This window comes from Labrus mixtus, chromosome 11 (assembly GCF_963584025.1).
Source record: "Labrus mixtus chromosome 11, fLabMix1.1, whole genome shotgun sequence".
NCBI lineage: Eukaryota > Metazoa > Chordata > Actinopteri > Labriformes > Labridae > Labrus > Labrus mixtus.
Window position 1 is genome coordinate 15972346 of NC_083622.1, and position 26317 is coordinate 15998662.

Genomic DNA, 26317 nt, shown 5'->3' on the forward strand with positions numbered 1-26317 from the left:
TGGACATTTTTGGTCAGTGCAGGCTTCCGTAGTCCTCGTAGTGGAAGAATGGCCGGCTGGATGTGGCTCCGTTGTATTTTAGGGCCTCATCTGCAACGAATTCACCGTGCACCGGATCAGCCTCGACCTGAAGGCAGAGCGGGAAGAAGGGTGAGGTGTCGATACTATTTTGCGAATGTCTAAAGAAATCCGACTGCGATAACAGAGCAGCATTTAACCTCTTAGCATTGATGTAGCTTCGGCAGCGGCCCGGAAGTGTCCGTGTTTGTTATTGAAACCATTGCTGTCATTGCTGTGTTCAGCCAGGGTTTCGACTGCAAATGAATGAAAGCTCAGGCGCTTGTTGTTTTCAGTTTCTTAACTTTCTCCTATTCTCGGTAACAGCCAGTCTAGCAGTAGCTTCACATATGTTATCCTCAGTGACTTGAACCTGGTAAGGCTAAAGCTAAATTATGGAACTGTGCCAATATTTGAAATAATACACATTTACTGAAAAATACTAAGAAAAACTTAATGTATTAACTTTGAGAGAGATAGTGGACCTTACTTTCTCATTAAACATCAAGTGCTAGTTGCTAGGAAACGACAGCTATCTATCTGAAAGTGTGACGTCAGTGTGTCTCTGTCAGCAGGGATGGAACTACCAACCCCGGAGTCTGGAGAAGCACACTGACAGCATCCTCAGCTGGGTCAGTATGGTTGTATAGTTCATCTAACTGTATGGAAGTAATGAAGCGCTGCTCTCTCAAGTAACATTGTCTTTCCCACCTCCAGGCTTCAGCAATTTGGTCGCTGTCTTACTACAGCTCTCCTCTTCTGCTCTGCTATCTGTACAGAAAAGGTAGGTTTTATCATCTGAGAAGACTTTTGTTTCTTCCCCGCCATCTAATCAGATGTTAGAAATAATAAGAACATGAAATGAATGAGTCACTTTTTATAGAATCATTGCTCAGGTTGAAGTTTCTTGTTTCTTTCTTTAAACTGATTGTGTTAACTGTTGGTCGGACACAAGACATTTCCAAGGTTCCTTCTTAGGTTTTGGGAAACTATGAAAGACAAGCATCACCCGTAGACTGTAAATTGTAGGTATCACCATTTGTGACTTCAAAATTACCAATCAAGAGGGGGGGGGGGGGGGGGGGGGATGTGTGTGTGTGTGCCGGTAGCGTAAGTGGTTGGTGCGCCGCGTCTCTGGGGGCTGTGGTCCTCTGGGCGGGCCACTCGGGTTCGGGCTCAGGTTCAGGTCTGTATTTACAGTCTATGGGTCCAACCTGTGGCTCATTTCCTGTATGTCATTCCCCATTCTCTCTCTATATATATGATTTCTGGTTATATCTACTGTCCTATGTCTACAATGTAGACCTAAAAAAAATCCCAAAATAAATATTAAATTACCAACCGGTTAATCAATCTATTGAGAATAACTTTGTTTGTGATACATTTTTTATTGATGTTTAACAGTGTCATTTAAAATAAGGAAAAATCAATATGTTGTGGTTTCGTCAACAGCCCACAAAGATACAGGAGAGTGGAATCATATACGTCATATACGTACCCCCACCCAAAGAACCCCAAGGATAGAGCAAGCATAACAAACAAAAACGTAACAAAGATGTTCGAGTTTGGATGGTGTCAGTCCAACAAGTCACATTATCTGTTTTAGCGTGGTGTATTTCTGCTGCCCAGCATTCCAAGCTGCCAACATTGACAAAATCCAATAGCTAGTTCTGTGCTGAAAGTGAATGGGACGACTTCAATCTACAAGCTCTAAGTCTTTTAGCAGTGGTGAGGCCAGCCAGGAAAATACATTTATGTTTAATGGAGAGCTCTAGGTTAGAGCGGTCATTAAGCAGGAGAGTATTTAAATAATATATATATAGTATATAAAATATTAAGATAAGATAAAACTTTATTGATCCTCCAGAAGTCTGCAACCCCTGCACACTCCCAAACCATATGAAAAAAAAGTCCATCGTTTTATTATTGCATAAACTACAGTTAGGGGATGGTAGGGCTTTCATTTTATGTAGAGTGCGGTGAATACAATTTAAATGGACAAAGGTTTAACAGAACCTTCAGCAAACTAACATAGAAGGATGAGACGATGGCATTGGATTTGGTCAGTACTGCATGAAATGGATGGGAGCCCAGTAGACTATCACAGGGTGCACCAGCAGCTGCAGGAAGAAAAAAAAAAGTTAATTAGAGTAATTATCGTCAGATTAACAGAACATCAATTTTAAACAAATCCTTGTAGCCCTAGTTGTGATGTATGAACATTTGGGTGTGGGTCAGTGTTCTAAAGACAGTTTGATTTGGTTGTTCAAAGATGGACACTTTTCAATAGAGATAGAGATGATTTGGTTTTTACATACATCAAATTGCATTGTTATATTTCTATAATTTCAAATGAGAATCTGCAATTAAAAAATAATAGTAATTATAATGATCCTGATTAGAAATGGGGTATGCAGATTCTTGAAAAGTAAAAATCAAAAAGGTCAGAATATAGGGGTTGGGGATTGAGTGGTCATTTACACTGGAGGCGGTTGTTTGCAGTGCTCCAATCGGATTGCTAGAGATTTTGGACAATGAATAACGCTTTCATTTTACAAATTGTAGCAATGTTCATCTGCATTGGAAATTGCAAATGGCTTTATGAGTGTAAAAGAAAAAGTGTGCTTTTTTAATCTCTGACTACTCAAAGTGCTTTTAAACAAACAGATTTTTTCCTACTGTGTAGAAATATCCAGATGGTGTGAAGACACTTTTTATCCCTGAAACCATGAGCTTGAAATATTTCATTAGAAGCCCCTTCTGAGGAGCTATTGCGGTGACATAATGTCAAATTTTTCTGCATGACATTTCTCCTTCCATTTAGGCAGAAAAACTGCCAATGGGGGGGGGATCTTCTTAGGAACTGCTGTTCTCTACAGGCAGGATTAATATAGAGTTGATCAACGGAAACATTCAGCAAGACTGTGCATCAATAGAAATTAATTGCTTGAGGTTGTTGTTTTACACCTCCTTGGTGGAAAATTATGCTTCTGATATTGATTTATGCATATGGTTGTAGGGCAGTTGTCAAACTGGGAATTTTTGTATTGGTGCGCGTTAATGAGGCTGAAGTCTGGCAGAAAGACATGGTGTTATGTTGAGGCCTGTGTCATTGTTTTTTTCTGTGTCACTTTGTTTATCCTTAGGTTACATCTGCAGCAGTAAGCTGGTTCCTGTGAGTCAGTATGTGGGAACTGTGCTGGTGTGTCTTTTAGGAGTGGCCTGTCTTAGAGGTAAGGTTACAGATAAAAAAAAAAAACAGACTGCCCAGTGATGTCTGGTTTAATTTACTCATCTTTAGATGTCACTACATATGCTGTATGTCCTGCATGCAATTAAGATTTCATTCACTCTTAGACAGTTGCACAAGGTCCAAACCCAAAGAGCATACTAAACACCCTTGAGGCTTTGCAGCTACATTTTTCTCGTATCTAATGTGCATTTCACTTATATCTCTCTGTCTGTGTATTTCTCGCCTTCTGCACCCCTACCCTTTTGTCTTTTCTCTACCAGGGTGGGGGAGATGGAAAAACTCAGAATATCTTCAGTTTATCACCATTCTTGAAGAAACAAAGAAGGACAACACAGCACCAAACAAAGTAAGTAAATTAAATATGGATACAAGCACACAAACTCAGGGTTTGCTGTTGGATTTGGAACTCAATCACAGCTAGCCTATAATAAAATATTTTCGTTTTCGTTTTGCTTCCTTTGTAGAAAAATGTGAGGTGCTATGACTTTGACTTCTTGAACTGGCCTTCGGATTTCAGTTGGACAGAAGTCAGCAATCCGTAAGTGATTTCTTTTATATTTTATAGCCATTTGAGATGGCCTTGAGTGCACCGAGTTCTATTCACACCAGGGTCAGTTCATAATGAATACAGGCATTCAAAGCACTGTCAAGTACACAGGATGAATGCTTCCACTAAATGTAAAATGCATTTTGGCTTATTATTATTCATTGTAAGTCTTTGACTTTGTGTGTCACAGGAAACTTTCCAAGGCTGGTGTTTCTCTGTTGAAGCCAGAGCCCAGATTAAGAGGAGCAGCAGACAGCATCTTGAACTCTGTGCGCACAGTACCATGCCACATCATAAGGTAAATGCAGTAGGCTCTGCATGACTGCAGAATGACACAGCAGATTTGTTACAAGTATTACTGCAAAGGAATAGATTCATTCTGCTTAAACTTTGTTTGCATCTTTTTTTCACTATGATTAAAACTGAAATAAAAAGGAGTTGTCCTCTGTACCGAACCGTCAAGTTTTTTTTCCTTCCTTTTCTTCCCTTCCAGTTTCCTTATTGTCCACTCATTTGGGAGAAGGATGTTGTACCCTGGCTCTGTAGGTTTGCTGCAGAAAGCCATGAGGCCCATGCTCCAGCAAGGCCAGGCTAGGTTAATAGAAGAGGTAAAAACATGCACATTTGCACTCAAACTTCGTAAACTGACTGCAATAAATACCAATTTACCACAATGTTTCAATCCTCCATCGTGTTACAGTTTGATGGCCAAAGAAACAAACTTGTGGCATGCGATGGTAATGAGATCGACACAATGTTTGTGGATCGAAGGAGAGACGGGGGACAGAAAGGCCAGACTCTGGTAAGTCTCTGTGATCATTTTCTTTTTGTTGTTGTGCTTGTTCCAGAGTCCAACAAAAATAATGTTGCATAATATAAATTAGGTTTATTCTTGAAATGCTTTTTGAAATTCATTTTGCCACAGGTCATCTGCTGTGAGGGGAACGCAGGCTTCTATGAGGTGGGCTGCATGAACACTCCACTAGAGGGTAAGGGATCCTCTGCTTAAACAGCGTAAAGTGTTTCTAAATGCTGTTGACATTTCTGTGGAAAAAAAATCTTGTGTTGTTATCACTGAAGGTGGATACTCTGTTCTGGGCTGGAACCACCCTGGCTTTGGTGGCAGTACGGTAAGAAGAACTGTTAGATTTCTGACTTTGTTTAATCCAGCTTCAGCTTGCAGTGTGTGCCTGTGCGTCACATAGTACTATAAAACAACACAATGGAAAACAACTGCATGTTGAAAGTCTGGTTTGAGCTGGGTTGGATTGCACAAGTAGGAGACGTCAGTGCTCGACATTACCAGTGGAGTGGAATAAAACTTGTAAATCTCTTAGATCTTCTGAAGTGCATATTATTTTAGGTGGGTTGAGTGCAACTGTGATGTTTAATAATGCAGGAATATTGCTTTTTTACTGGTGTCATTCTGCCAGGGAGTGCCATTTCCCCAGAATGAGGCCAATGCCATGGATGTAGTGATTCAGTTTGCAATGCACAAGCTCGGCTTCGAACTCAAAGACATTGTCGTGTATGCCTGGTCCATAGGAGGATTCACAGGTACACAAAGACAAGAGCAATTCATGATTTGGCCCTTGTTATGGTATGAATTCTCTTATCTTCCTAACGCCTCTCAATTTTCTTTTATAGCCAGTTGGGCGGTGATGTCATACCCAGAGATCCAATCAGTAGTGTTAGATGCATCCTTCGATGACCTTCTGCCTCTGGCCCTCAAGGTCATGCCGGACAGCTGGAGTGAGTCAAAGGACTGAAAAGGTCAAGAATTCTGCTAACGCTTTGCAGCATGTTGTTTTTGTTTTAACAACTGTAATATTTTTTTTCTTCATAGGACCATTAGTGCAGCACACAGTTAGACAGTACATGAACCTCAACAATGCTGAGCAGCTTGTCAAGTGAGTAGGACAGTCTATTTATAGCAACAGCAATCACAAAAGTCAAAGTCTGCATCATGGAACATTATGCAACATATTGCAGTGTAATTATGAATTTTAAGTAGCTCACGGTGATGTTGCTGATGATAGACACAAGCTCCTGTTTACCCTTCAGATATCAGGGACCAGTCCTGCTGATCAGGAGAACAAGAGATGAGATCATCACCACAAAGTAAGTCCCCAGTCTGACTTAAAAAGCCTTCTGCTTATGTCATGCTAATGTGCATGTTAGCCGGAAACTATGGATGACTATGGTTTAGTTAAAGTCTGATCAAGGTTTGTTTGGATGATAAACAAAAGCCAAAAGAAACTTCAGACAGTAAACATCACTCACCTGTTGCTCATGCTCATGCTCTGTTCACTCTGTAAACACAGGTGAGAAACTTGTGCATTGACTTAAACATGGACTGAGCTCGGTTCAGTCTTCACATTAGTTATGTGTCTAAAGTGACATCATTTATTGTTGGCTGAAGTCAAAACAATTGTATTACAAATGCTAACACATTGACTTACACAGCCTTTAATTAGCTATAAAGAGGGTGAAAACCTAACTTAGCTAGCTGGCTGGCTGTAGCTAAGGGGAAAAGGAGACTATGAGATCACCCCCCCCCCCCCAATATCATTCCGGGTAACTGAGCTAGCCTTCATGAATCTGAGGCTGGATCTTCTCCTCCTCAGTAATGTGTAAAGCTAGGCAATCTACTTGCCAGATAACCCCAGGAAGGGAAGAATGTGCTGACTTGGAACAGCTAAAACAGTATTTTGCTTTGTTATCTACTTTGCAATTCATCAGCCAAAGCAAGAAGGTCTTCAAACGATAACACCTTTTTGGGCTTTGTTACGGGCTCTGTGTTGGTGCTGGTTGTTTGAAGGCCTTAGTCAGTGCTGGTCAATGTCGGCTCTGTAGGGGTCGAGAGGAGACACGGGCATACAGAAGCTTCATTAATGTCAAATTCTTTGGATCCGCTTGGAAAAAAAAGATTATACATTATGTTTTAAAATCCCAAGCTTGACTGTTTTGCATTTAACGAGGCATGTAGGCTTGAAAATATTACATAATTTTATTGCCCATCAGTATCAATAGTCTTAAAATAAATATTGTAAAGTAACACATTTAACAAACATACCACAATACTACTCGGCACTCATCATCTACTGTTTATAACACCTTACTGTCATTATATTGAGACTAAGGTATCGTGCCAGTACATTTGGTGGGAAGGAGAAAGCATTTACTTTCTTAGCCTGTGATGTGGTCACAGGGCTAGTTACACTACATGATGTAAGATTGTACACTGTGTTACAGGGGGCCAGAGGATGTCATGTCTAACAGAGGCAACGACCTCCTGCTCAAACTGCTACAATTCAGGTCAGTGTCCTCATTTTTTAAAACATTTAATGTCCATATTCTCTTTGCCCGTTAAACTCTCTGTATTTGGAGAGAGGCAGATTTAGAATCGTGTGTGTGTCATTTTTCCTTTCAAGGTACCCAAAAATAATGACAGATGAAGGGATTAGAGCTGTCAGACAATGGCTGGGCTCCTCTAATCAGATAGAGGAAGGTAAGTGTCTTCATGTTTGAAAAATTGTATCAAAATCTAATTTTCACTTCTTGTAATAAGTTGTTCAGAATGTCTGTAGTTGGTGGATTATAACATCTCTTGCTCTGCAGCATCTGTGTACAGCGGCTACGAGGTGGACGATGACTGGTGTGTGTCTGTGCTTCAGTCGTATCAGGCAGACAGAGATGTTGTGTTTCCATGGAGTGTCGGTAAGACCGGAGTCCTCTTACATTTACAAGGCAAATAAAGTGCTCATACATGTACGATCTCACGCACTCTTGTTGTCACTACTAGGTGAGGATATGACCCTGGAGGGAAGGCGGCAGCTAGCTCTTTTCTTGGTAAGGAATAATCTTCTTCTTCTTTTTTTTTTTTTTATCCCCACACAGTCTGAGTATGGACAGGATTGTCTCCTGTCTGGTTCAAAGGGCAGCCATGTGCTGTCTGTATCTCATCCCTCAAAGTCAGCTCTCCAGCTTTCTTTTTTTCTTCTGCATAAGCCCCATTTTTTTTTTTTTATAAGGTTGGCTTACCCTTCTCTCCCATGGCAAAAAACACATCACAGCTATTCACAGACACCATTACCACTGAGGAACAATTTTCTGGTCACCATAGTAACCAGCTCACCTGTGCTCTCAGGTTGACTGGTGTAATATATTTCACTGCGCTCAGCTTATTGAAGTCATTTAACATCAAACAAGAGGAGTGCCATCAATTACAGCTAATGCTATGCGTTTCCTCCCTTGGTAATGCCTTCTGAATTAGGCTTTATTCACCTCCCATGTAAACCCTTAAGAGATGGGAGAGATTTGTGTGGCACTGAGCCAGACAGACCCATGCTAATATAATCAAGTTGTGCACTTTCTGTTCATTGCCCTCCCACACCTCTCATTCTCCATTCCTCCTCCATCACCGCTTTCTTTTTCTCTCTCCAAGGCACGGAAGTACATGCGAAACTTTGAAACAACACACTGCACTCCTCTCCCCGCCTCCGAGTTTCACCCACCCTGGAGACTGTGAAGAAAAAGAAGGATGGATGAGAGGAAATGAACAGCGCAGATTCAGATGGCCTGTGGTCAAAGTGTGTTCCTGGCCTGGTGTGAATGTATTACTGTGATTGTGTTCCAGATTTATTTCCCACCCCAGGTGAGATTTGTTTTTAACTTTAGTGCTGCCGTCGGGGCATCTGGAAAGATCCAGTCTACTGACGCCCCCATCCAAAAACCTGTAAAATATGGTAATTTTTTTTTTTTTTAGGTTAGTGTTGAGTCATACTTTTCAGTGTTCGTCTTTTAAAATAAAGTATGCATTTTATGTAAATGCACAAACAACTCTCACTCCTTCCATTGTTCCCTCTTTGGCTGTATTTGTAAAGATGCAAATCTACATAGACGAGCATTTTAACATCTTAATATCAAAAAAGAATCCTCACAGCATCCAGTTGGAGGAATACTTTAAAAATGCAGCCAAAGTGTAAAAGCTTTTCAGGTTTTTTTTTCTGTGAGCACTGTCTTTACGAACAAAGCTGTATCTGAAATGATGCTCTTACATGTTCTATTATATATGCGGAATAAAATGTTTCACACAAGGGACTAAATTCATGTTTTCATTACTTGATGCAAGAGCTCCACAATTTGCAGAGATGAATAGATTTCTTCCAACAAAACAGAGCTGAAGTCATAAGAGCTGTATTTTATTCCTTTCATACAACAACGGATTTGGAAAGTGGATACACTGACATGAAAAAAAGCTGAGATAAATCATGGTTTACATAATGCTTGAGACAAACATTACATCATTTTCCTGAAGTTTTCCATGGCCTCGTTCACTTTCTCAAGTTCAGTTTGGCTCTGCCGTAGCTGTGGAGAAAAAGGAAGCAATTACTTAAAGAAATTCAAGTCTATGTACTCTCCTGTGAAACCCTGTGAGTCAATTTATTTTTCACACCTTCTCAGCATCCTGCTCCTGCACTTTTACTGGAACCTTCTCCTTGTAGTCGCTCTTAGCCATTTTCTCTTTCAGCTTCTCCATCTGTTTCTCCAAGTCACCTTTCTTTGTCACCAGCTTAGCCACTTCCTTCTCCACATCAATGAGACCCTGGGGGGAATTCAAGGTGAAATGAATACAGGGACAACAGTTGTAACATTAAGTTCTTCTAATTTCACAAAATTAACTCATTCAAGTTGAGGAGGCACAGTTTAACCGTCATTGCCTTGATTACTAAGTAGGCCAGCTGCAATCATGCCACCATGCAATCATACCGTATGAGTTAATTGCAATACTAAGAAGACGCTCCAAATACTGTATTTAAAAATCAGGTGTAAAGGGATGGAAAAAGAAAAAGCAAAAGTGAACAGACTGTCCGTCCTCACCTTGAGCATAAGGTTGACAGTACATCTGTCAGAGGCGATAGCTACAGCACAGCCTTCTGGGACAGGCTGGTTTGCTGTCAGAGGGATGACAGCCTGAGAATAAGACAAGGTCTGAACCTGCAGACTGTATTTCTGCACCAGGGACGCAGTGCTGGAGTCAATACACTGGAGGTAACCTGGGAGATGAAATGGACAGATTGAAGTGGCGGCATCATGAAAGAAAAGTTCTTGGCAAGACACATTCATGATGAAATATATTCTGCCTGAAATTACATTTGTACTATGTTCCTTCAAAACATTCAATGACTTCACATCGACAGTATATGTACTATTCTAATATTTTCACAGTTGTATTAAGCAGTGGAAGAAATATTAGGTCTTTACAAAAAAAATAAAAGAACAATGTAAAAATAGCTCTTTACAGGTTACAGTACTACATTGAAATACTAAAGTAAAAGTACAGAAGTATAGTCTGCAAAATAATCTTAAAGCCCTGAAAGAAAGCAGAAAGCAAAAAGCAAGTATTCCTGTTACAGAAAAATGATATTGTACATCTGATGCAACAAAGTTGCTATTTCTGATGTATTCATGAGTTGGCAGTATTTTTAGTTTGTAGATGGTTGAGTTGGAGATTCTAACGAACATTTGATGTATTATGTAATATTTGTATTTGAAATGTCAGAGTATAAACATAATTTACCATGAACTTATGTCATGAGCCTAAAACTGTAAAAAAAAGTACTTAAATATATTGACAAAGTTATAATTAACACATTTTTATATCTATCGGGAGAAGTTTTACAAGGCTACTAAAATGTTTTAGTGACTTTCTAAGATGATGAAACACTCGGTGAGTTGTCTTACAGTCTGCTCTGGTCTTTGTGAGGTTATAGTCTGCCCTCAGGGACCGGATCGTCTTGACCACGGTCATCACGAAGTCCATGTCCCGGTCCACCTCCTCACTGTGCCAGCAGAACTGCAACGAATTACATTAAGAGATACAGCTCACAGAAAGAGAATTATCAAAAATAGACTTTGGATTATTTTCATATATATATATATATATATATGACTTCAGTCTGACACTTATTCAGGACTTCCTTCCCTTGTATCTCACCTCGTTGGTTTCTGGATAGGATGTGACACTGATGCTGGGTGGATCACTCTGAGGTCGTCGTCGTGGTAACCTCTGGTAAAGTTCCTCACCGACGAAGGGCATTATGGGAGACAGAAGGCGGAGGCCGACTTCTAAACAGGTGTAAAGAGTCTGTCGGCACACCAGGGCCTGTTTCTGGCTGCTGCCGTCTCCCTCGGCTTTACTGAACACTGGTTTAACACTTTCCTGGTGGAGAAATAGAGATGGTAAAAAAAAAAAGCGTTAAGTTTGGTTTATTTGGGACATGTACGACACAACTGTTGGGTTAGGGTTCGCTTTACATCTGTGGTCCCTGATCAGGAAGATCTACAAACCGACCTTCAAAAACAGTATGTCGTTATTAAAACATCTTTTTACAAAAGTACATCACATTCTCCATGAAACAGTTCCATACGAAGTTTTGACTCGGCGATCACACGATTGGTTTGCCTTGGACCATAGAAGACTCTGCTTCTTAAACTTGAAAGATGTTTCAAGTTTAAGAAGCAGAGTCTTCTATGGTCCTGAGAACAACGCCTTAGACGTCAACTTTTAACCTGTCGACATTAGCTGCTTAGAGATCCTACCAGGTAGACATCGCAGAGCTCGTACAGCCAGAAGTTGTAGATGGCGGTTGTGATACCCGGGAAGTCGTAGGCCTTGAAGCCAGCATCACAGAGCGCGACAGCAGCACTCAGTCTAGACAGGATCCACCTGTCTGTTACACTCTCCTCGCCACACAACTGAGAGAGAAAGAGAAAAAACGTTCAGACTCAGTGAGCACGACTTCTGTGTACTGGGTACTTTCTGAATGTCAATGTGTTCATTTGTTTGAATACAAAACAGGAGGGAACAAAACCCAACTGATAAAATAAGGTAAACAAAAAAAAAACGTTTTATTTAACATTTACTTGGTCAAAATATGAAAGCATGTCTCTGGTTGAATATAAGTAAGTAGGGAGCAGCTCTGTTTTCTGTTGTGTGTCCTTCATCGTCTCACCTGGGCTTTCTCTGACGGTACAAAGTTGTCTCCCAGAGTCTTCATGGCAAACTTCACAGCGTTCCACAGTTTGTTGCAGAAGTGACGGTAACCCAGGATGCGGTTGACATCCAGGTTTATATCCCTACCTAGAGCCCACACACACGCACACAGACACACAGGGATAAAAGAGAATTTCAGTCTTGTTTTTTTTAATAGATAGGTTTCGTCAGACATGGCAGTGTACTGACAAGAACATTTTCCAGTGTTTTGATCTATTTTCTGAAGTCAAGGTTGAGATCGAGACCGTCAAAACACAAAAAAGAAGCAAAGTGAAAATCATTGAGACAAATGAGACAAATTCACCTTGGCTGGTGTAGGCACACAGGGCGAACCGGAGAGCATCTGTGCCACACTCTGGAATGCCATTTGGGTAGTCTGACTTCTGGCCCTGCTTTGCCTTCTCCACCTCCACTGGATCCAAGTTGCTGTCGTTCAACTGGGCAAAAAGACCCTGGAGGGTAGGCGGATGGGGAATAAAGATGTCAACAATGAAAAACTTTGCAGTGCGTTCAAGAATGTTTCCTTGAGCGTGACAAACTCAGCTACTTGATGTTTTCATGCGGTGGGCAGGAAATTATCATTAAAGTACAGAGCAGTTTACCGCAAGTCCTTTAGCGCCCTCTAGAGGACAGGTTGTGCTTTGTCAGACTGATTATTCTCTCCCCAGAAGGAGAAGAGATTGATGGCCTCAATAAAAGCTTGTTGAAAGCCGGAAAAGGATGCTTAATAACGCTACATAAGAATAGTGGCCTCGGGGGAGCAAGGGGGAGTGGTGACAATACAAATGGGAGAGAGGACTGACTTTGTGCCTGTGTGTGTGTGTACGTATCTGAACATGCATCAAAGCGTGATAAGGTGTTACCTCTAGGGAGATCCCTGTAATTACATCCAGAGGGTCAATGACGTTGCCCAGAGATTTGCTCATCTTCCTCCCGTGGGCGTCCCTCACCACTGCATGCAGATACACCTGTGAGGAAGAAGCATCGTCACTTATCACGTCTTACTTTCCTGTTGGGTTGGGTTTCCATTTTGGTAGCTTTGACAGGTCTCACCTCTTTGAAAGGAAGCTTGCCGGTCAGTTTGAGGCCCATCATCACCATACGAGCAACCCAGAAGAAAAGGATGTCATGGCCCGTCTCCAGCAGGGTGCCGGGGTAGAACACATTCAGGTCCTGGTTCTAAAGGGAAAAACAAACAAAAAGCCAATAGTCAGATTTTTACTAAACACTTTGAGAGGAACAATTACACGGGCATGAATCAGTTTATATATTAATAAAAGTTAATATAGGTGTAAGAATTAGAATCTTTAATCTTTTGTTATATCATCTATCGGAACATATCCAAAAAAACAACAACAAAAGAACAAAAAAGTGCCAGATTTTTACCTCATTAGGCCACCCGAAGATGGAGAAAGGGAAAATGCCAGACGAGAACCAAGTGTCCAGAACATCCTCATCTGAAAACAAGAGGGAAAGTTACCTCATCTGTATGAATATGGACAAGAAATAATTAAAAGGATGAGTCTGTGTGGAAGGAAAACATGAACTGATTAAATAACCTTTGTATAATTAAAATTAGTAGACAGCTGAATTAAAGGCGGTTGAATCTTACCCTGTCTGAGGGTAATTTTGTCAGCAGACACATTGAAGCGTTTTGCTGCCTTCTCTTTGGCCGCCTCCTCCGTTCTCCCGCTCACCCAGTAATGACCATCCATGTCCTGGAGAAACAAACAAAAAAAACCCATAAAAAACAGGGTAAATAAATAATAGAAAGAGGCACAGAAAGGGAGAATAATATAGTAAATAGCTTTTATCTATCATCTAAGAGCCTCCAGACCTTGGCGATAGGGTCAGTCATCATCTTACCTCTCCTGGTTTCACAGAGGCGTCGTTGACAGTGACAAAGTACGCTGGAATACGGTGACCCCACCACAGCTGCCGCGAGATACACCAGTCCCTGAGAGAGAGAGAGAGAAATGAAACCTGAAGCAGGACTTGAACCTGATATTTCAAAAATAATTTATCTCTGGAGTTGAAAACTACCTGGAATTAGTCAATTAATTTCATTTACTGAGCAAGAGAGAAATGTTTTTTTATGCACACCTTATGCACCCTCTTATCTAATTTTCTACACTTATGTGAGAGTAAATTCATTTCAAATTAAAATGATATCATTATTTGTTTGTTTTTTAGGGACTGTTGATTAAAGCCAGGCCGATTAATTGGCCAGCTGATAATTTTGTCCGATATCTGCATAATACCCAGTGACTATCGGTATCCACTACTTTTATCACAGATATGCACCGATATTACTACATTCATTTATGCACTCTTCAATATATGTTTATTTATCTTACTTCATATCTTTATAGCCATGTTGAACAATGTTACTGCACATTGCATATTTTCCTCATGCTGTTCAGGCCTAATTCACAACACATCAATGTCCCAAATGTCTAGCTATCCGATATGATAGCTGTGAGGTTTCTATTCTATGATTTGAAATGGTTAAAAAAAAAAAAAAACAGCCAGGAGAACTCAGATCTTTTTTTTTTTTTTTACCTGATGTTGTCCAACCAGTTGAACCACGTCTTGTGATGGTGATCTGGGATGATTTTGAGCCGTCCTTCTCTGACAGCATCTGCAGCCGCCTTGCCCATGTCTGTGCAGCTCACATACCACTGAGGCTTCAGCAGCGGCTCCACTACATCCTTAGAACGACTGAGAGACGTACAGAGAGAATTAAAAGATGATTCCTAATAGAATAAAAAGATTTACATCAGTTATAACCTGTAGTAGAACTTTACCTGCAGACTGGGACCACCATAGGGTTGTCTTTGATCTCTTTAAACTGGCCTCTGTCCTTGAGAGCCTGCAGCACAGCCTTCCTGGCCTCAAATCGCTTCATGCCCTGGGGGGGAAAGACAGAAAAGTTAAAATTGAAACATCGAGAAATGAAACTGTGACACCAAGCACACTCTGAAAAAGCCTGACATTTAGTGCCAGAGCGGAAATGCACACACTGCAGGGGGAAGCACAATAATGAGACACTATACCAGGAATGGAGCGGGCACGTTAATGAGCAGGCCATTCTCATCCAAGATGTTGATGAAGGCCAGATTGTGTCTCTCTCCAACCTCGTAGTCATTATGGTCGTGAGCCGGGGTGATTTTGACAGCACCTGAGCAGAAAATGGTGCCGAGGGACAGGAGAAAAAGAGGGAATAAGAAGGAAGACAACTGTAATAAGGAAAGTGCTCTGGTTTAACGACTTGTTATGATTACTTATTCTCAGCACGCAGCACACTTACAGGCAGATTGTCTCTTCCTCTAACGATGCCTACCTGTTCCAAAGTTCATGTCCACAAAGTCATCGAACACAACCGGCATCTTGCGGTCGCAGAAGGGATGCAGCACCATTTTCCCCTTCAGATGCTGATATCTGGGGTCAGCAGGGTGGACTGCCACAGCCGAGTCTCCGAGCATAGTCTCAATACGAGTTGTCGCCACAATCACCTCCTCGTCTATCGAACAAGAAGAGTGTATGTAAAGAGCGGTGTAACTAAAGTGGTATGAGGTGTTTGAGTCTGCCCTCTTAGAACTCACGTACCCGAGCCGTCCACTTTGTAGGCAAAAGACACCAACACTCCAAACTCCACTTTTTCTTTGTAACCAGGCACAGGCAGCAGAGTCCTGCCTGAGAGCTCCTTCTTATCCACCTGCAAACAAAAAACATGAGTTGGAAAAAATGGCACTCCATGACTGGTAATGACAAAGCTATTCAGACCTGATTCCATCCCAGTCTTTAGCATGGTAACTGAAGTTGGACTTGAGGCTGTTTGAAAACATTTCATTTGCTGTGTATACCAAAACTAGTGTCAGAATGCTTATTTTTGTATATCATGCAATGTGTTGGCAGTAAACAGATGTGGGCAGAGAAGAAGACAGAGAGAGATAGACAGAGGGGAGAGAGAGAGATAGCGAGAAGGCTGACAAGCAAAAATGTTCACTTTTGAAATCTAAACAGGGACATAATGGTTTATGTAATACATCCCTGAGCCCTAAAGCTACTGCAATGTCCCAAAAAATATCAAATTTCCTGAGTAAGGAACATCCTGAATGCATCAGCAATTTAGTCCTAACAGCAATAAATAAAATGCTGGATTATACTCAGCAGACATTCAGCAAATTCAATTTACATCTGGAAATATATTAAAATCAAGAGAATCTTCACTGCAGCTATGAGATAATGTTATTTAACACAAAATTATGATATATTTTAATCAATCTCAATCAACTGTGAAAGCCTTAAATTATGAAAATTGTTAGAAAATATACAAGTGGGGTGCCGGATTTCTGCTCCTTTACAACATCAGATTATCAAAGCACTATTATCACCTTTATAAGATGCATTCAGTGTCATTGAACGACAATGCTCACCTCTATGTCAGAGATGGCAGAGTTGAGTGTGCATGACCAGTTGACCAGTCTCTTGCTCCTGTAGATCACGCCCTCCTCGTGCATGCGGACAAAGGCCTCTTGAACTGCATAGGAGAGTTTCTGGACAAACACACAGAAATTGATAATAAGGACTATTTATTTAGTCGAGTTAGAATTAGAATCCATTCACTTTAGTTCAGTGTTTTCAGAAACTCACAGGGTCCATAGTGAAGCAGGCTCTGTCCCAGTCCAGAGAGGAGCCCAGCTTCTTCAGCTGGTGGTAGATGCGGTCTCCCTTCCTTAAAAGGCCAATGTAAAAAAAGTTATTGCTGTGTCTTTTTTTCAATGTTTATCCAAGTTGAACACTCTGACATCCTTTTCTAGTATTTCCTTTACTCACTCGTTCTTCCACTTCCAGACCTCCTGGATGAAGTTTTCCCTGCCCAGATCATGACGACTCATACCCCTCTCTCTCATCAGCTTCTTCTCTACCACAACTTGGGTGGCGATACCGGCGTGATCACAACCCGGATTCCACAAGGTGGTCTCACCTCGCATCCTGTGCCTGGACGGACGAGACACAGCAATTCAAACACACAGCTTCCTCGTCACAACAAGAAAGATTGAAATGAAGAGACAGAAAACCCATAACGGACTGATTGAAAACATAACGTTAAACTTCAGGCAACTGTAGTTACCATCTGGTGAGACAATCCTGGATGGCGTTGGTGAGCGCGTGACCCAGGTGGAGTGACCCGGTCACATTAGGGGGAGGGATGCACATCATGAAGGTGCCACGAGGGTTCTGCTCAGCGACACTCTTCCTCTGCACAAAAACAGTCATTATCATTAAGACAAAGAAAGATACTCTATGTGTGTTAGTTTACATTTAGCACAAAGGGTGGGGGGACTCCCTTACCCCATACTCTGGCTTGAAGAATCCCTGCTTCTCCCACCATGGATACCAGGCAGCCTCCACATACTGAGGACTGTAGGAGTCAGGAAGCGGGCTAATGACATCTGTAAACAATAAAAAAAAGAGAGACAGGGTTGACTTTGGATCTGAAGCTAATCCCCTTAAAGTTTAACAAAACTATTTATTAAATAGAGGTGACGCACCGTACTACTAATTTAAGCATAATAAAATCCCCAGTGTTGCCTATAAGAGGCAAAACAACCTGCTGTGACTGATAACACAGAAGAAAAGGTAAATATTATCAGCGTTGCAGTGGGTGGTCTGTGGACTCGTGTACATGGATTGCAACCATGAGGGAATAATGAAAGTCTGGACAAACCCTGAAGTCCATATGTTTAAATACTGTGATGTCACAAGCATCACTTCTGTTAAAAGAGAAGAAAAAAACACACACACAGACAGATTCATCACCTTTTTTCTCCCCAGGAGCAGTTTCAATCGTGTATGAGATCACACCCAACTCCTTCTTCTCCGGTTTGGCCTTTTTCTAAGACAAAATAACACAAAACATGTGATTTTAATTTCAGGTCATTTTTAAAACATGCTAAAAATATTTGTTTTCATTTTTCGCCACATGTGATTTTTCAAAGCTTGATTAATATCTTAAGAGTCTCCATACCTCTACTGTTGGCTGGGTCTTTTTCTTGGCCTCCATGTCCTTCTTTTGCTGGAACTTTTCCAGCTTTTCTTTCTTCTTTGCTTCCTTCTTCAGCTGGGCTTCTGTCTTTGGTGGGCCTGAGGGAAATGGGAAATACATCAAGAAAAATAAGTATAAGGATTTCCTAAAAACAAAAAACAAAAATCAACTGTCACATGGCATTTTCTGACCATTATCTGTAGCACCATCAGATTTAACAGCAGGAGGGGCTTTAGCAGCTTTAGCTTTTACAGCAGTTGCAACAGCTTTTGTCTGTGGAGTAACTGGCACCATCTTCTCACAAAGGGTGATCTTCCCCAACACCTTCAGGAACCTGGGCTGATTAATGCAGGTTGTGAACCACCTGGTGACATTGATCAAGACCTTCCTGTCTGCCGGCTCCAATACCTAGAAACATAAAGAATGAAAAATTAAATCAGACCTATACTGGACCATATAGTCAAAGGTTTAGAGGAACTATTAAAATAGTATTATCATAACATTTTTATTAATATTATAGTTTTGGGTTTTTTGATCCTTTAACCACTTGTTTCTATTTCTTTTACTGCTCTTACCTTCTTATTGCTGTTATCTTTTTATTAGCTTTTATCTCTTTTAGTTTCTTACATCTTTTTAAATCTTTGGTCCTTTTGGTCTCAGCTCGTGTTGTTGGGTTCTTGTGTTTCCTGGGTTCTTATAATGGTTCTTGTGACGGTCGGGTTCTATATGTCTGTTGGGTATCGTGCACTTTGGGTTCTTTTCTGTTGAATTGTATTTAATTATTCTTAGTATTTTGCATTTGTTATGTTCTTGCTGTTGTTTATGTTCTTCTGTGTTTGCTTTAGTTTGTTCTTGTTTTTGCTGTTTGTCAAAGCACTTTGTAAACCTGTGTTTTAAAAAGGTGCTATATAAATAAAATTATTATTATTATAAAAACATATTTAGAAATGATCAACTGTAAGTGGAAAAACTTTTACAACAACAAAGTACTGCACAACATACGTACATATTTAAAAGGTAGAAGAACAGCAGCAGCTACAGCCAAATCCGCCAAAGTGATGATCTGCCCCACCAAGTAGGTCCTTGGTTCCAGTGCCTTGTCAAGAACCTTCAGTACACGCATCAACTCTGCACGGGAACTCTGCTGAAGCTGAGAGCAAACAAGTCATTTGAGAAATAATAATTAATCAAAAAAAAACATCACACATGTAAGTGTCCAGACACTTCTCTCACCTTTTTATCCACTCCCATCATCCCCATCAGAGGGAAGACCACTGCACAGGACACCGGGGTGAGTTCATTGTCAGCAAAGCTTAGCCACTGCCACACCTGGCTCTGCTGCTTTGTGTCTAAGCCAGTCCTCTTCCCCTGTGAGGCCAGGTACCACGACACAGCGGTAGCCCCACTCAGGACGGAGTCACTTTCTGAAGCATCCAGCACCGGTCTGGACCAGGCATTCAGGGATGCAGGAGGGTCCTCTGTGATGATGTTCAGGCTGGACGGGTAAAACTCTGCAGCTATGAGGGCCAGTAGACTCCTGAAGTCATCAGGGTGAGGCGATACGTAGAGAGTGGCCATCTCTGGAAGAGACACAAGCAGGTGCTCTCAGTTAATAATGTTGGTATAACAGGTCTCATGCTATTAAAAACATTCTGTACATGCCTGACTCTGGTGGAGTGGGTGTGTCTGCAAGCCATTAGTTAAATGGTTCAATCCAAACTAGCATCTGCGATTACGTAAACGAAGATTACGAGTTTGATCAAGGAAGTGGTTTAAACATGTATTTATAGATGTGTTGTGTATACTGTGCTTCCCTAAATCACCTACACAAAGAGCCAGACGATGTCTATGCTGGCTGGTTATGTGTTTATCTATCTGCAGCTGGTTTGTACCACCAGTCAAAGGCTGAAGAAGTCATGCCAATACAGCTAACTAGCTTTAAGTGAATCAGTCAAACTATTACTCGTGTTTCTTGGGTCTATGGCAGCGCTACACGTGTTCACATGAACTGACATTGTTTAAACTCGTTGCTAAAGTTACAGTTCAAGAAGCCTGCGACATGTTTCTGATAAATATGTGCAAGAAGTTGTCCATACCTTAACACTGAGAGAGACGTCAGCTTAGATTAGCATACACAGCAGAGCCACATGAGCCCTCTTCACTACTCGTCCGTCTGATGCAACGAGACCTAACAAAGAGTTCCGGGTTTGATCCACATCCGGTACAACACGGAAGTCTCGTATATTTTTTTTTAGATTTTTTTTTAACCAACAATAATAACAAAGGAGAAAAAAAAATAACCACCTTAATCCGGCTTTTAATTTGCAGTAATTGTATAGCCTCAACATGTGTGTCATTGTTTTTGCATTAGGTTTATCTCTGGTGTTTATTTTTCTTATCCAACTTTCACTCAATAGCTTTCCTGCGGTTTTTTAAAATGTTGTACTGCATTCACTTTTATTTTATTCATGTTTCAATTATTGTATTACCATCTTTATTGTTTTAGTCTGTTGTCAATTGTTGTCAATTTCTGTTTTTATTTCCTGTCCATTGTCATTCTTTCGTGATGCACTTTGGGCTACATGCTTTTTATGTATGAAAAGTGTTTTACAAATAAGGTTGAGTTGAGTATTTTCTTATGAATTTTCAGTGCAGAATAAATAGGAAGTTAATTGAAAATACTCTATAAGCTACATCAATATGTTTTTTTATTATATATTTTACTTTTAATGCTTTGATGTCCTTAATACATTTAAAAAATAAATTATTGAATTGTAATTGTATACGTTTACTTTATTCCTTTTCTTCTGAGCAATTATAGAAAATAAGAGAACAAACGTGTTCTCTCTTGTTCAGATGGGAGAAATATTTCATACACAATAATATAAGAAGACAAAACCAGTAGAATAAGCCAACCATTTCTTTTATTCAAATGAACATTTTAGCAAACATTAATCAACATTGATCAAACAAGAATTATATATTGAATAATTACATCCAAAAGCCTTGTGCACAGTGTTTTTCAAATCACAGTTTGGGACACTAATCCCAGCTCTTAAATACAGGAGATTATTGGAAAGCCAGCAACAGTGATGTGTAAGACCTACAGTGTAAAAATATGTGTTCATTGAATCCTTCGAAACAGCTAAGGCATATCACAAGACATCAGATTGAAAAAGTTTGCCCTTTTTCCACACTCATTTATGTGCTTGAGACATTTACAAACCAAACCTGCAGATACACTTTGGAAAGTTTGTTGCTAACGGCATCAAGAGAAGTTTGAACTTTCCTCCACTTATCACTCAGACTCCTCTCCAAAAGCTCCTCTCACTGCACCAATGATCATATCAACTATCCCCATTATTATTCCCCCTCCCATACTAAACACTTTACCCACCCCATTCCCACTTCTCCAAGCCAGCCTCCCAACCCCTCCACCTACAGCTTTGGCCTGACCCCCCATCTCTGACACAACTGTGCCTACATACCCCTCACTCTGCTCCCACAGCCGCCCTCCAAAAAACTTGGTCACCCACCACACATTATCCAGCGCACCGCCAAAAATCCCCACTGTGTCTCCAGCCAGAGTCCCGATTCCAGTGACCCCTGTGTGACAGCTGTCAAACAAGGCCCCAAATATGGAGGAGGTGCAGAAGTAGGTATTGGATAGACAGGTTTCTCCGATGCCAAGTAGCAGGTCTGCAGCTGAGCCCAGCCAGGATAAAAGATCAGACGTCAAGAGGTGGAAAAAGGAATAAGTCTCTCCAGGCAGGGCGGACAGAACTCCGAGGTCTTCCTGAAGAACATACGTCACCTGAGTGAAAATAAGACAAATATTAGGGGTTTAAAAGGGATATGAAGTTGTGATAAATGACAGGACACAATCACCTGAGAGTGAAAAAACAAGTTTTTGTTCTATTTGCCACACCTCATTCCAGTCTCTGGGAGGAGAGAAACCAAATGAGGAGATTTAGGAGACTCTTCACAACCTGACAAACATTAACTTCATCTCGTAAACAACATCTCAGTTTTTAGTCACTGTAAAATGTTCTACATCTACTTTGTATGTAAAGTGTAATTGGGTAACTTTAATTGTTATTTTGTACAATATAGTCTAAATAAAAACTGAACTGATTGTTGAATTGAATGTTTTGTTTCATGAGTTATTTGAGGACTTTTCTAAAACGTTGACAAAAAATACTCAAATGAGGAAATAAGCCATGACTAGAGAAATGTCTGCTGCTATGTTCTGTCTTTGTTTTGGTAGTTTAGTATTTAGTACTCAAAGTTTTTAACCAGTAATAAAACAGACTGAAATGAATAGTGATGACTCTTAATGAACGACAAAAGCAAACAACAGCATCAGTTATTTCTTCATTGTTGTTTGTTATGCCTGTTACTGCTGTTGTGGGTTAGGTGTGAGACAGGCCTTTTTTTTTTACATTTTCCACAGCAAAGATTCAGACTGCGTGATACATACATACATTTTTTTTTTCAGAAAAAACTGCCTACACTTGACAGCTCTAGATCAGCGAAGAGATAAGACGCAGCACTCTGTCCACAGCGGTCACAAAGTTGACATAAAGTGAAAGTTCCTCACAAGAGCTTCCATTTTTAAAAGCAAATTTGCTGGACTTTTCTATTTGAAATTAAACTTCTGTTGTAAGAAACTTCAAATGAGTCGAGTAGATTTTGTAATAACCAAGTAATTTCCTGGTTATATGTTAAATAAGAGAAGTGCTCCCCCAGCCTTGCTCTCTCCTTAATAAAATAAATCTTTCTACACAGTTGAGTCATTTGCTTCACCTGTCCAGGTAACTGTGTGATGGTTGAGAACACCGGCCGCAGTGGAGCTTTGATAATGGACATGGCGGAGGAAAGGAGGTAGACTAGTGTGCTGCTGGAATTTGTGTCTGTCTGTTGTTCATCCACAGTTTCAGGATCAGCTGGGGACTCGGGAGACTCTGATCCAGCACTTTCTGAGAGTGTGACGTCCTGCTGCTCATCGTTGCTACTCTCTGCAGTTTCAGAACGATCTGACGTTTCTTGTGTGACATCAGCAACATCAGCTTCCTCTGGCTGAGCATCAACAGCAGACGCCTGTTCTTCAGCGCTCTGTGCCTCTCTGCTTTCCTCAGTGTGCTCGTTTAAGTCTTGGCTGGTTGTATCCGAACTGACCTCCTCTTCTTCAGTGGCTTGTCCAGCAGTGTTTGACACTACATCTTCAGCTTCATCAGCTTCATCAGCTTCATCAGCTTCATCAGCAGGATCAGCAGGATCAGCAGGATCAGCAGGATCAGCATCTTCTATATTTACATCTCCTGTATTTGTAACAAGCTCCTCACTGTGAAGGCCTGCTGTGATTTCAACAGACTCCCCATCTACTCCTCCACAGCTCTCTGAGAACAGCTCTCCCACCCCCAGGATCTCCTCCAGCTCCTTCACACTCACTTGCCTCTCCCCTTCCCCTGTCTCTCTGATTAGCCCCACACTGAAGCCACTCTTCCCCTCGGGGACAGCACAGCACACTGCCGACCAGAGCGGCTGAGTCTGACAGTCCTCGCCTCCATCCTCAGCGGCCCTGAGACCTCCCGCCCCAGTCAGGACGTAGAGATTTCCCCCTAAAGCGCTGCACTGTGGCGTCAGGCTTGTCTGGACCAGTGTTGTGACTGCTGAGTCCCAGTGTTGAAGCGGGGAGTCAGTGGGTGAGACAGGATCAGAGAGATCCCCGCCTCTTTTGAGAAGGGCTGGTACTGCGACTTCTGTGTTGTCATCTTCTTCCTGTGTTAAGCGGAGAAAACAGTCAAAAAAAATGGTAAAACATAATATCTGAGTAGTTTTTGGAGGTGAAAATGCTCTACAATCCTGATTTACTTTCTACATATTTCATTCTGAGTTCATGTAGCTGACAGTAAACTATGTAAACAGCAATGGTGGAAGATTTCAGATTGACAAACTTAAATACAAGTATCAATACACCAACCAACAAACTTTATGTCTATGACAATTAAGACCTGATTTCAAAAATGTTACTTTATTATCCACCAAATACATGTATAGTACGATACATAAAAATGACTTTCTCTTCAGAAAATGAGCTTTGTACATGACATGTTTCAATACAAGGATTCATCAGAAGCTGTTTAATGTTGTCGCAAAGTGGATGCGGAAAAAGATTGAACTACCTATATACAGTTACAGTATGAAGTCAAATCTTATAGGTCAAACCAGAGATAACTCTCAGGGATTTTTGAGATGTAATTAATGGTTAGAGGAGAAGAATAAACTAAGCCGTGTTACACATATTTGTATTAACTTCTTTTCATTTTGAATGGTTTGCTTTTTTTGAATAATCAATATGAAACAAGGCCTCTTACTGCCTGGAACAATTATTTTTTAATAAACGAGTCAGTCATATGTCAGACACTTAAGTTAAAAGTACCAAAAGTGCAAAACAGTATTTTAGCACAGTAGACGAGTTAATGTACTGTTGTTTACTACCACTGATCTACTACATGCATGCTTGAACATGATTATGAAAAACAGGTAATATTTCTTTAAAAAGCATGATATCCGCGTCCTTACCACAGCCTCTCCCCCACCCTCTCCCTCTGCCCCTTCATGGCTGAGATGGAAGGCAGAGTAGACAGCTGTGTCACAGGTCGGTTTGGACAGAGTGGCAAACGTTTGTCCCCCCGGCAGTCTGTGGCAGAGTGGGCGCAGCAGCGGCCCTGCAGAGACTCCCTGAGGAGGCGTCTGTCTGTAGAAGCAGTGGCTGCAGAGGCTTAAGTCTGCCTCTGAGTTGTCCCCATCTGGAAGAGACAGGACTGGGCCTAGCACTGCCAGCAGCCACACAGACGCAGCAGCTGCTGCACTGACAGCAGCAGGACGTAGCATGGTGGTGGTGAGCTCAGCAAATCCCCCCTCTCTCTCTCTCTCCCACACACACTGAGCGAGGGGGAGAGGCTAATAAAGTATCCAGGGGTTTCTGTGTACAGATGGAAAAGATAATGTTGCCAGAGCTGATTGCTGATAGCTTCTTGTTTTCCTTCACTCGCTCCTTGCTCTCTCCTCCAACTGGACTCCAACCATGTCTCTCTTCTCTTAATGTCAGCTGTATTCTGAGAGAATGAGGCTCTGCTGCAGGCACAATCTTGCTTACTCCTTCATTTCCCTTTCCCTGACAACCTCACCCCCTCTGTCAGTTCCACCCCTCTGTCTCGCCCTCTGGCTATACCTCCACTACACCCCTCCCTCGTATACTCTCTATGGTTACACCTTTAACTCCTATTGCTGTTAGGTACACAAGCCAGGCCCACACCCATTAAATGCTGTCAATTACCTGAAAGTCTGCATTCCAAAACTATGGTCGTTTTACAACGTCAGTCCTTTGATTGAAGCACTCCTGTTGTCCCATTATTCTTTGTAAAGAACATTCCTGAAACTGCTGACTCTGCATGAAGTCCAGCAGTTGAACTACTTCCATATCAAGCAGGAATACTCACCCAGGACTCCCTCTTCTAGTGAGCAACTGAGCTCTAAATTTAACAATGTCAGTTCATGAACTCCTCATTAAGCTTAATCCTGACAGTGTCAAAGTCGCGGGTCATTGTCTCACCAGGAGTGCAGCAACTTTTTAACAACCATCCCAGACCAAACACAATCCCTCTCATGGCTTGCAGACTGCAGGTGACATTGCTTAATATTAGAAACATGCCTGTTGAGACATGATGCAGGCATGGACTGCTCTTAACAAGCAAATTATCATGCAGTCTCACTGCCTAGTCCTATGTATGCGTAAAAGTGAGTAGAAAAATATCAAGCTCTCTTTTTGAAATCAAGAGGAGGAATCCAGTCAGTCCTGCCCTCACATTGTCTATTGGCTAACATGAGCCAAATGCACCCCCGGGACTGTGTCAGTCATGTGAAGAGAGGTCGAGCAAGCAATGAAAAAACATGTGCCGTGATAAACGTTCAGTCAGTTTAAAAAAGCTGTCATTTATATCTTCAGTTTAGAAAATGTATTCAGTAAACTTGTCCTGCAAGCAATAGATTCATGCAGCAGCAGCAGCATACCTCAGTGACTGACAGCAGGTCTGGAATGGGAGTATTATGGGTGTGTTTTTTTGGGTGGGGCTTCAAGTCATACTTAAAGTTGTGTTGAACACTTACACAGCATTTTTTTATAAATCTGAAATGTTTATATGAAAAATGTTTTTAGAAGAAACGTGTCGTAGTAAAACGCCCTGTATTTTATGTTGTCGGCTGGATTTGGGAATAAAACCTGACACATCATTTAAATAAACAAAAATCTGCTTGTAATCTAAAATGTTGACATTTTAAGGTTAT

The 26317-nt window shown here is 41.2% G+C and overlaps 3 protein-coding genes across 5 annotated transcripts; 1 reads left to right on the forward strand and 2 right to left on the reverse strand.

The window, feature by feature from the left end:
- Positions 1-11: 11 nt before the first annotated feature.
- abhd16a (abhydrolase domain containing 16A, phospholipase) lies at positions 12-8965 on the forward strand. Of its 2 annotated transcripts, none has more exons than XM_061049255.1 (20): positions 12-150; positions 633-689; positions 775-841; positions 3204-3290; positions 3571-3656; positions 3775-3848; positions 4048-4155; positions 4351-4465; positions 4558-4659; positions 4783-4846; positions 4938-4987; positions 5291-5414; positions 5505-5609; positions 5704-5767; positions 5922-5978; positions 7113-7175; positions 7292-7368; positions 7479-7577; positions 7663-7709; positions 8305-8965. In XM_061049255.1, the coding sequence occupies exons 1-20, from the start codon at positions 49-51 to the stop codon at positions 8386-8388; spliced, it is 1632 nt and encodes a 543-aa protein (XP_060905238.1). In that variant the 5' UTR covers positions 12-48; the 3' UTR covers positions 8389-8965. The 2 variants fall into 2 exon arrangements, with proteins under 2 accessions (XP_060905238.1, XP_060905237.1); XM_061049254.1 differs by having other exon boundaries at positions 15-150; positions 630-689.
- Positions 8966-9040: 75 nt separating this feature from the next.
- On the reverse strand, positions 9041-20196 carry vars1 (valyl-tRNA synthetase 1). Its single transcript, XM_061049199.1, has 29 exons — positions 20065-20196; positions 19202-19548; positions 18975-19118; positions 18160-18376; positions 17951-18066; positions 17743-17818; positions 17275-17375; positions 17054-17181; positions 16756-16920; positions 16573-16654; positions 16356-16475; positions 15526-15634; positions 15260-15439; positions 14973-15097; positions 14724-14827; positions 14479-14637; positions 13783-13873; positions 13529-13634; positions 13303-13373; positions 12970-13095; positions 12780-12884; positions 12221-12368; positions 11876-12003; positions 11463-11618; positions 10858-11082; positions 10605-10716; positions 9741-9916; positions 9316-9465; positions 9041-9227 (listed from the first exon to the last, which is right to left on the reverse strand). The coding sequence occupies exons 2-29, from the start codon at positions 19544-19546 to the stop codon at positions 9159-9161; spliced, it is 3834 nt and encodes a 1277-aa protein (XP_060905182.1). The 5' UTR covers positions 19547-19548; positions 20065-20196; the 3' UTR covers positions 9041-9158.
- A 674-nt stretch (positions 20197-20870) lies between these two features.
- Positions 20871-26111, reverse strand: LOC132983037 (uncharacterized). 2 transcript variants are annotated; one of them, XM_061049250.1, is made up of 4 exons: positions 25474-26111; positions 24554-24956; positions 22775-23749; positions 20871-21782 (listed from the first exon to the last, which is right to left on the reverse strand). In XM_061049250.1, exons 2-4 carry the CDS (start codon positions 24863-24865, stop codon positions 21267-21269), a joined length of 1803 nt encoding a protein of 600 aa, XP_060905233.1. In that variant the 5' UTR covers positions 24866-24956; positions 25474-26111; the 3' UTR covers positions 20871-21266. The 2 variants fall into 2 exon arrangements, with proteins under 2 accessions (XP_060905233.1, XP_060905234.1); XM_061049251.1 differs by lacking the exon at positions 25474-26111 and adding an exon at positions 25311-25467.
- Positions 26112-26317: the final 206 nt, after the last annotated feature.

What these genes read in the sequence shown, in the direction of transcription:
- abhd16a (XM_061049254.1), top strand. Translation starts at nt 49, where the DNA reads ATGGCCGGCTGGATGTGGCTCCGTTGTATTTTAGGGCCTCATCTGCAA. An exon ending in CATGAACACTCCACTAGAGG is followed by an intron (nt 4,847 to 4,937) that starts GTAAGGGATCCT and finishes TTATCACTGAAG; the next exon opens with GTGGATACTCTGTTCTGGGC. An exon ending in GGCAGCTAGCTCTTTTCTTG is followed by an intron (nt 7,710 to 8,304) that starts GTAAGGAATAAT and finishes TCTCTCTCCAAG; the next exon opens with GCACGGAAGTACATGCGAAA.
- vars1 (XM_061049199.1), bottom strand. Translation starts at nt 19,546, where the DNA reads ATGGCCACTCTCTACGTATCGCCTCACCCTGATGACTTCAGGAGTCTA. An exon ending in TCTTCAAGCCAGAGTATGGG is followed by an intron (nt 17,182 to 17,274) that starts GTAAGGGAGTCC and finishes GTTTTTGTGCAG; the next exon opens with AGGAAGAGTGTCGCTGAGCA. An exon ending in CTGTCAACCTTATGCTCAAG is followed by an intron (nt 9,466 to 9,740) that starts GTGAGGACGGAC and finishes AATTCCCCCCAG; the next exon opens with GGTCTCATTGATGTGGAGAA.
- LOC132983037 (XM_061049250.1), bottom strand. Translation starts at nt 24,865, where the DNA reads ATGCTACGTCCTGCTGCTGTCAGTGCAGCAGCTGCTGCGTCTGTGTGG. An exon ending in AGGGTGGGGGAGAGGCTGTG is followed by an intron (nt 23,750 to 24,553) that starts GTAAGGACGCGG and finishes CGCTTAACACAG; the next exon opens with GAAGAAGATGACAACACAGA. An exon ending in TCACACAGTTACCTGGACAG is followed by an intron (nt 21,783 to 22,774) that starts GTGAAGCAAATG and finishes ATTTTCACTCAG; the next exon opens with GTGACGTATGTTCTTCAGGA.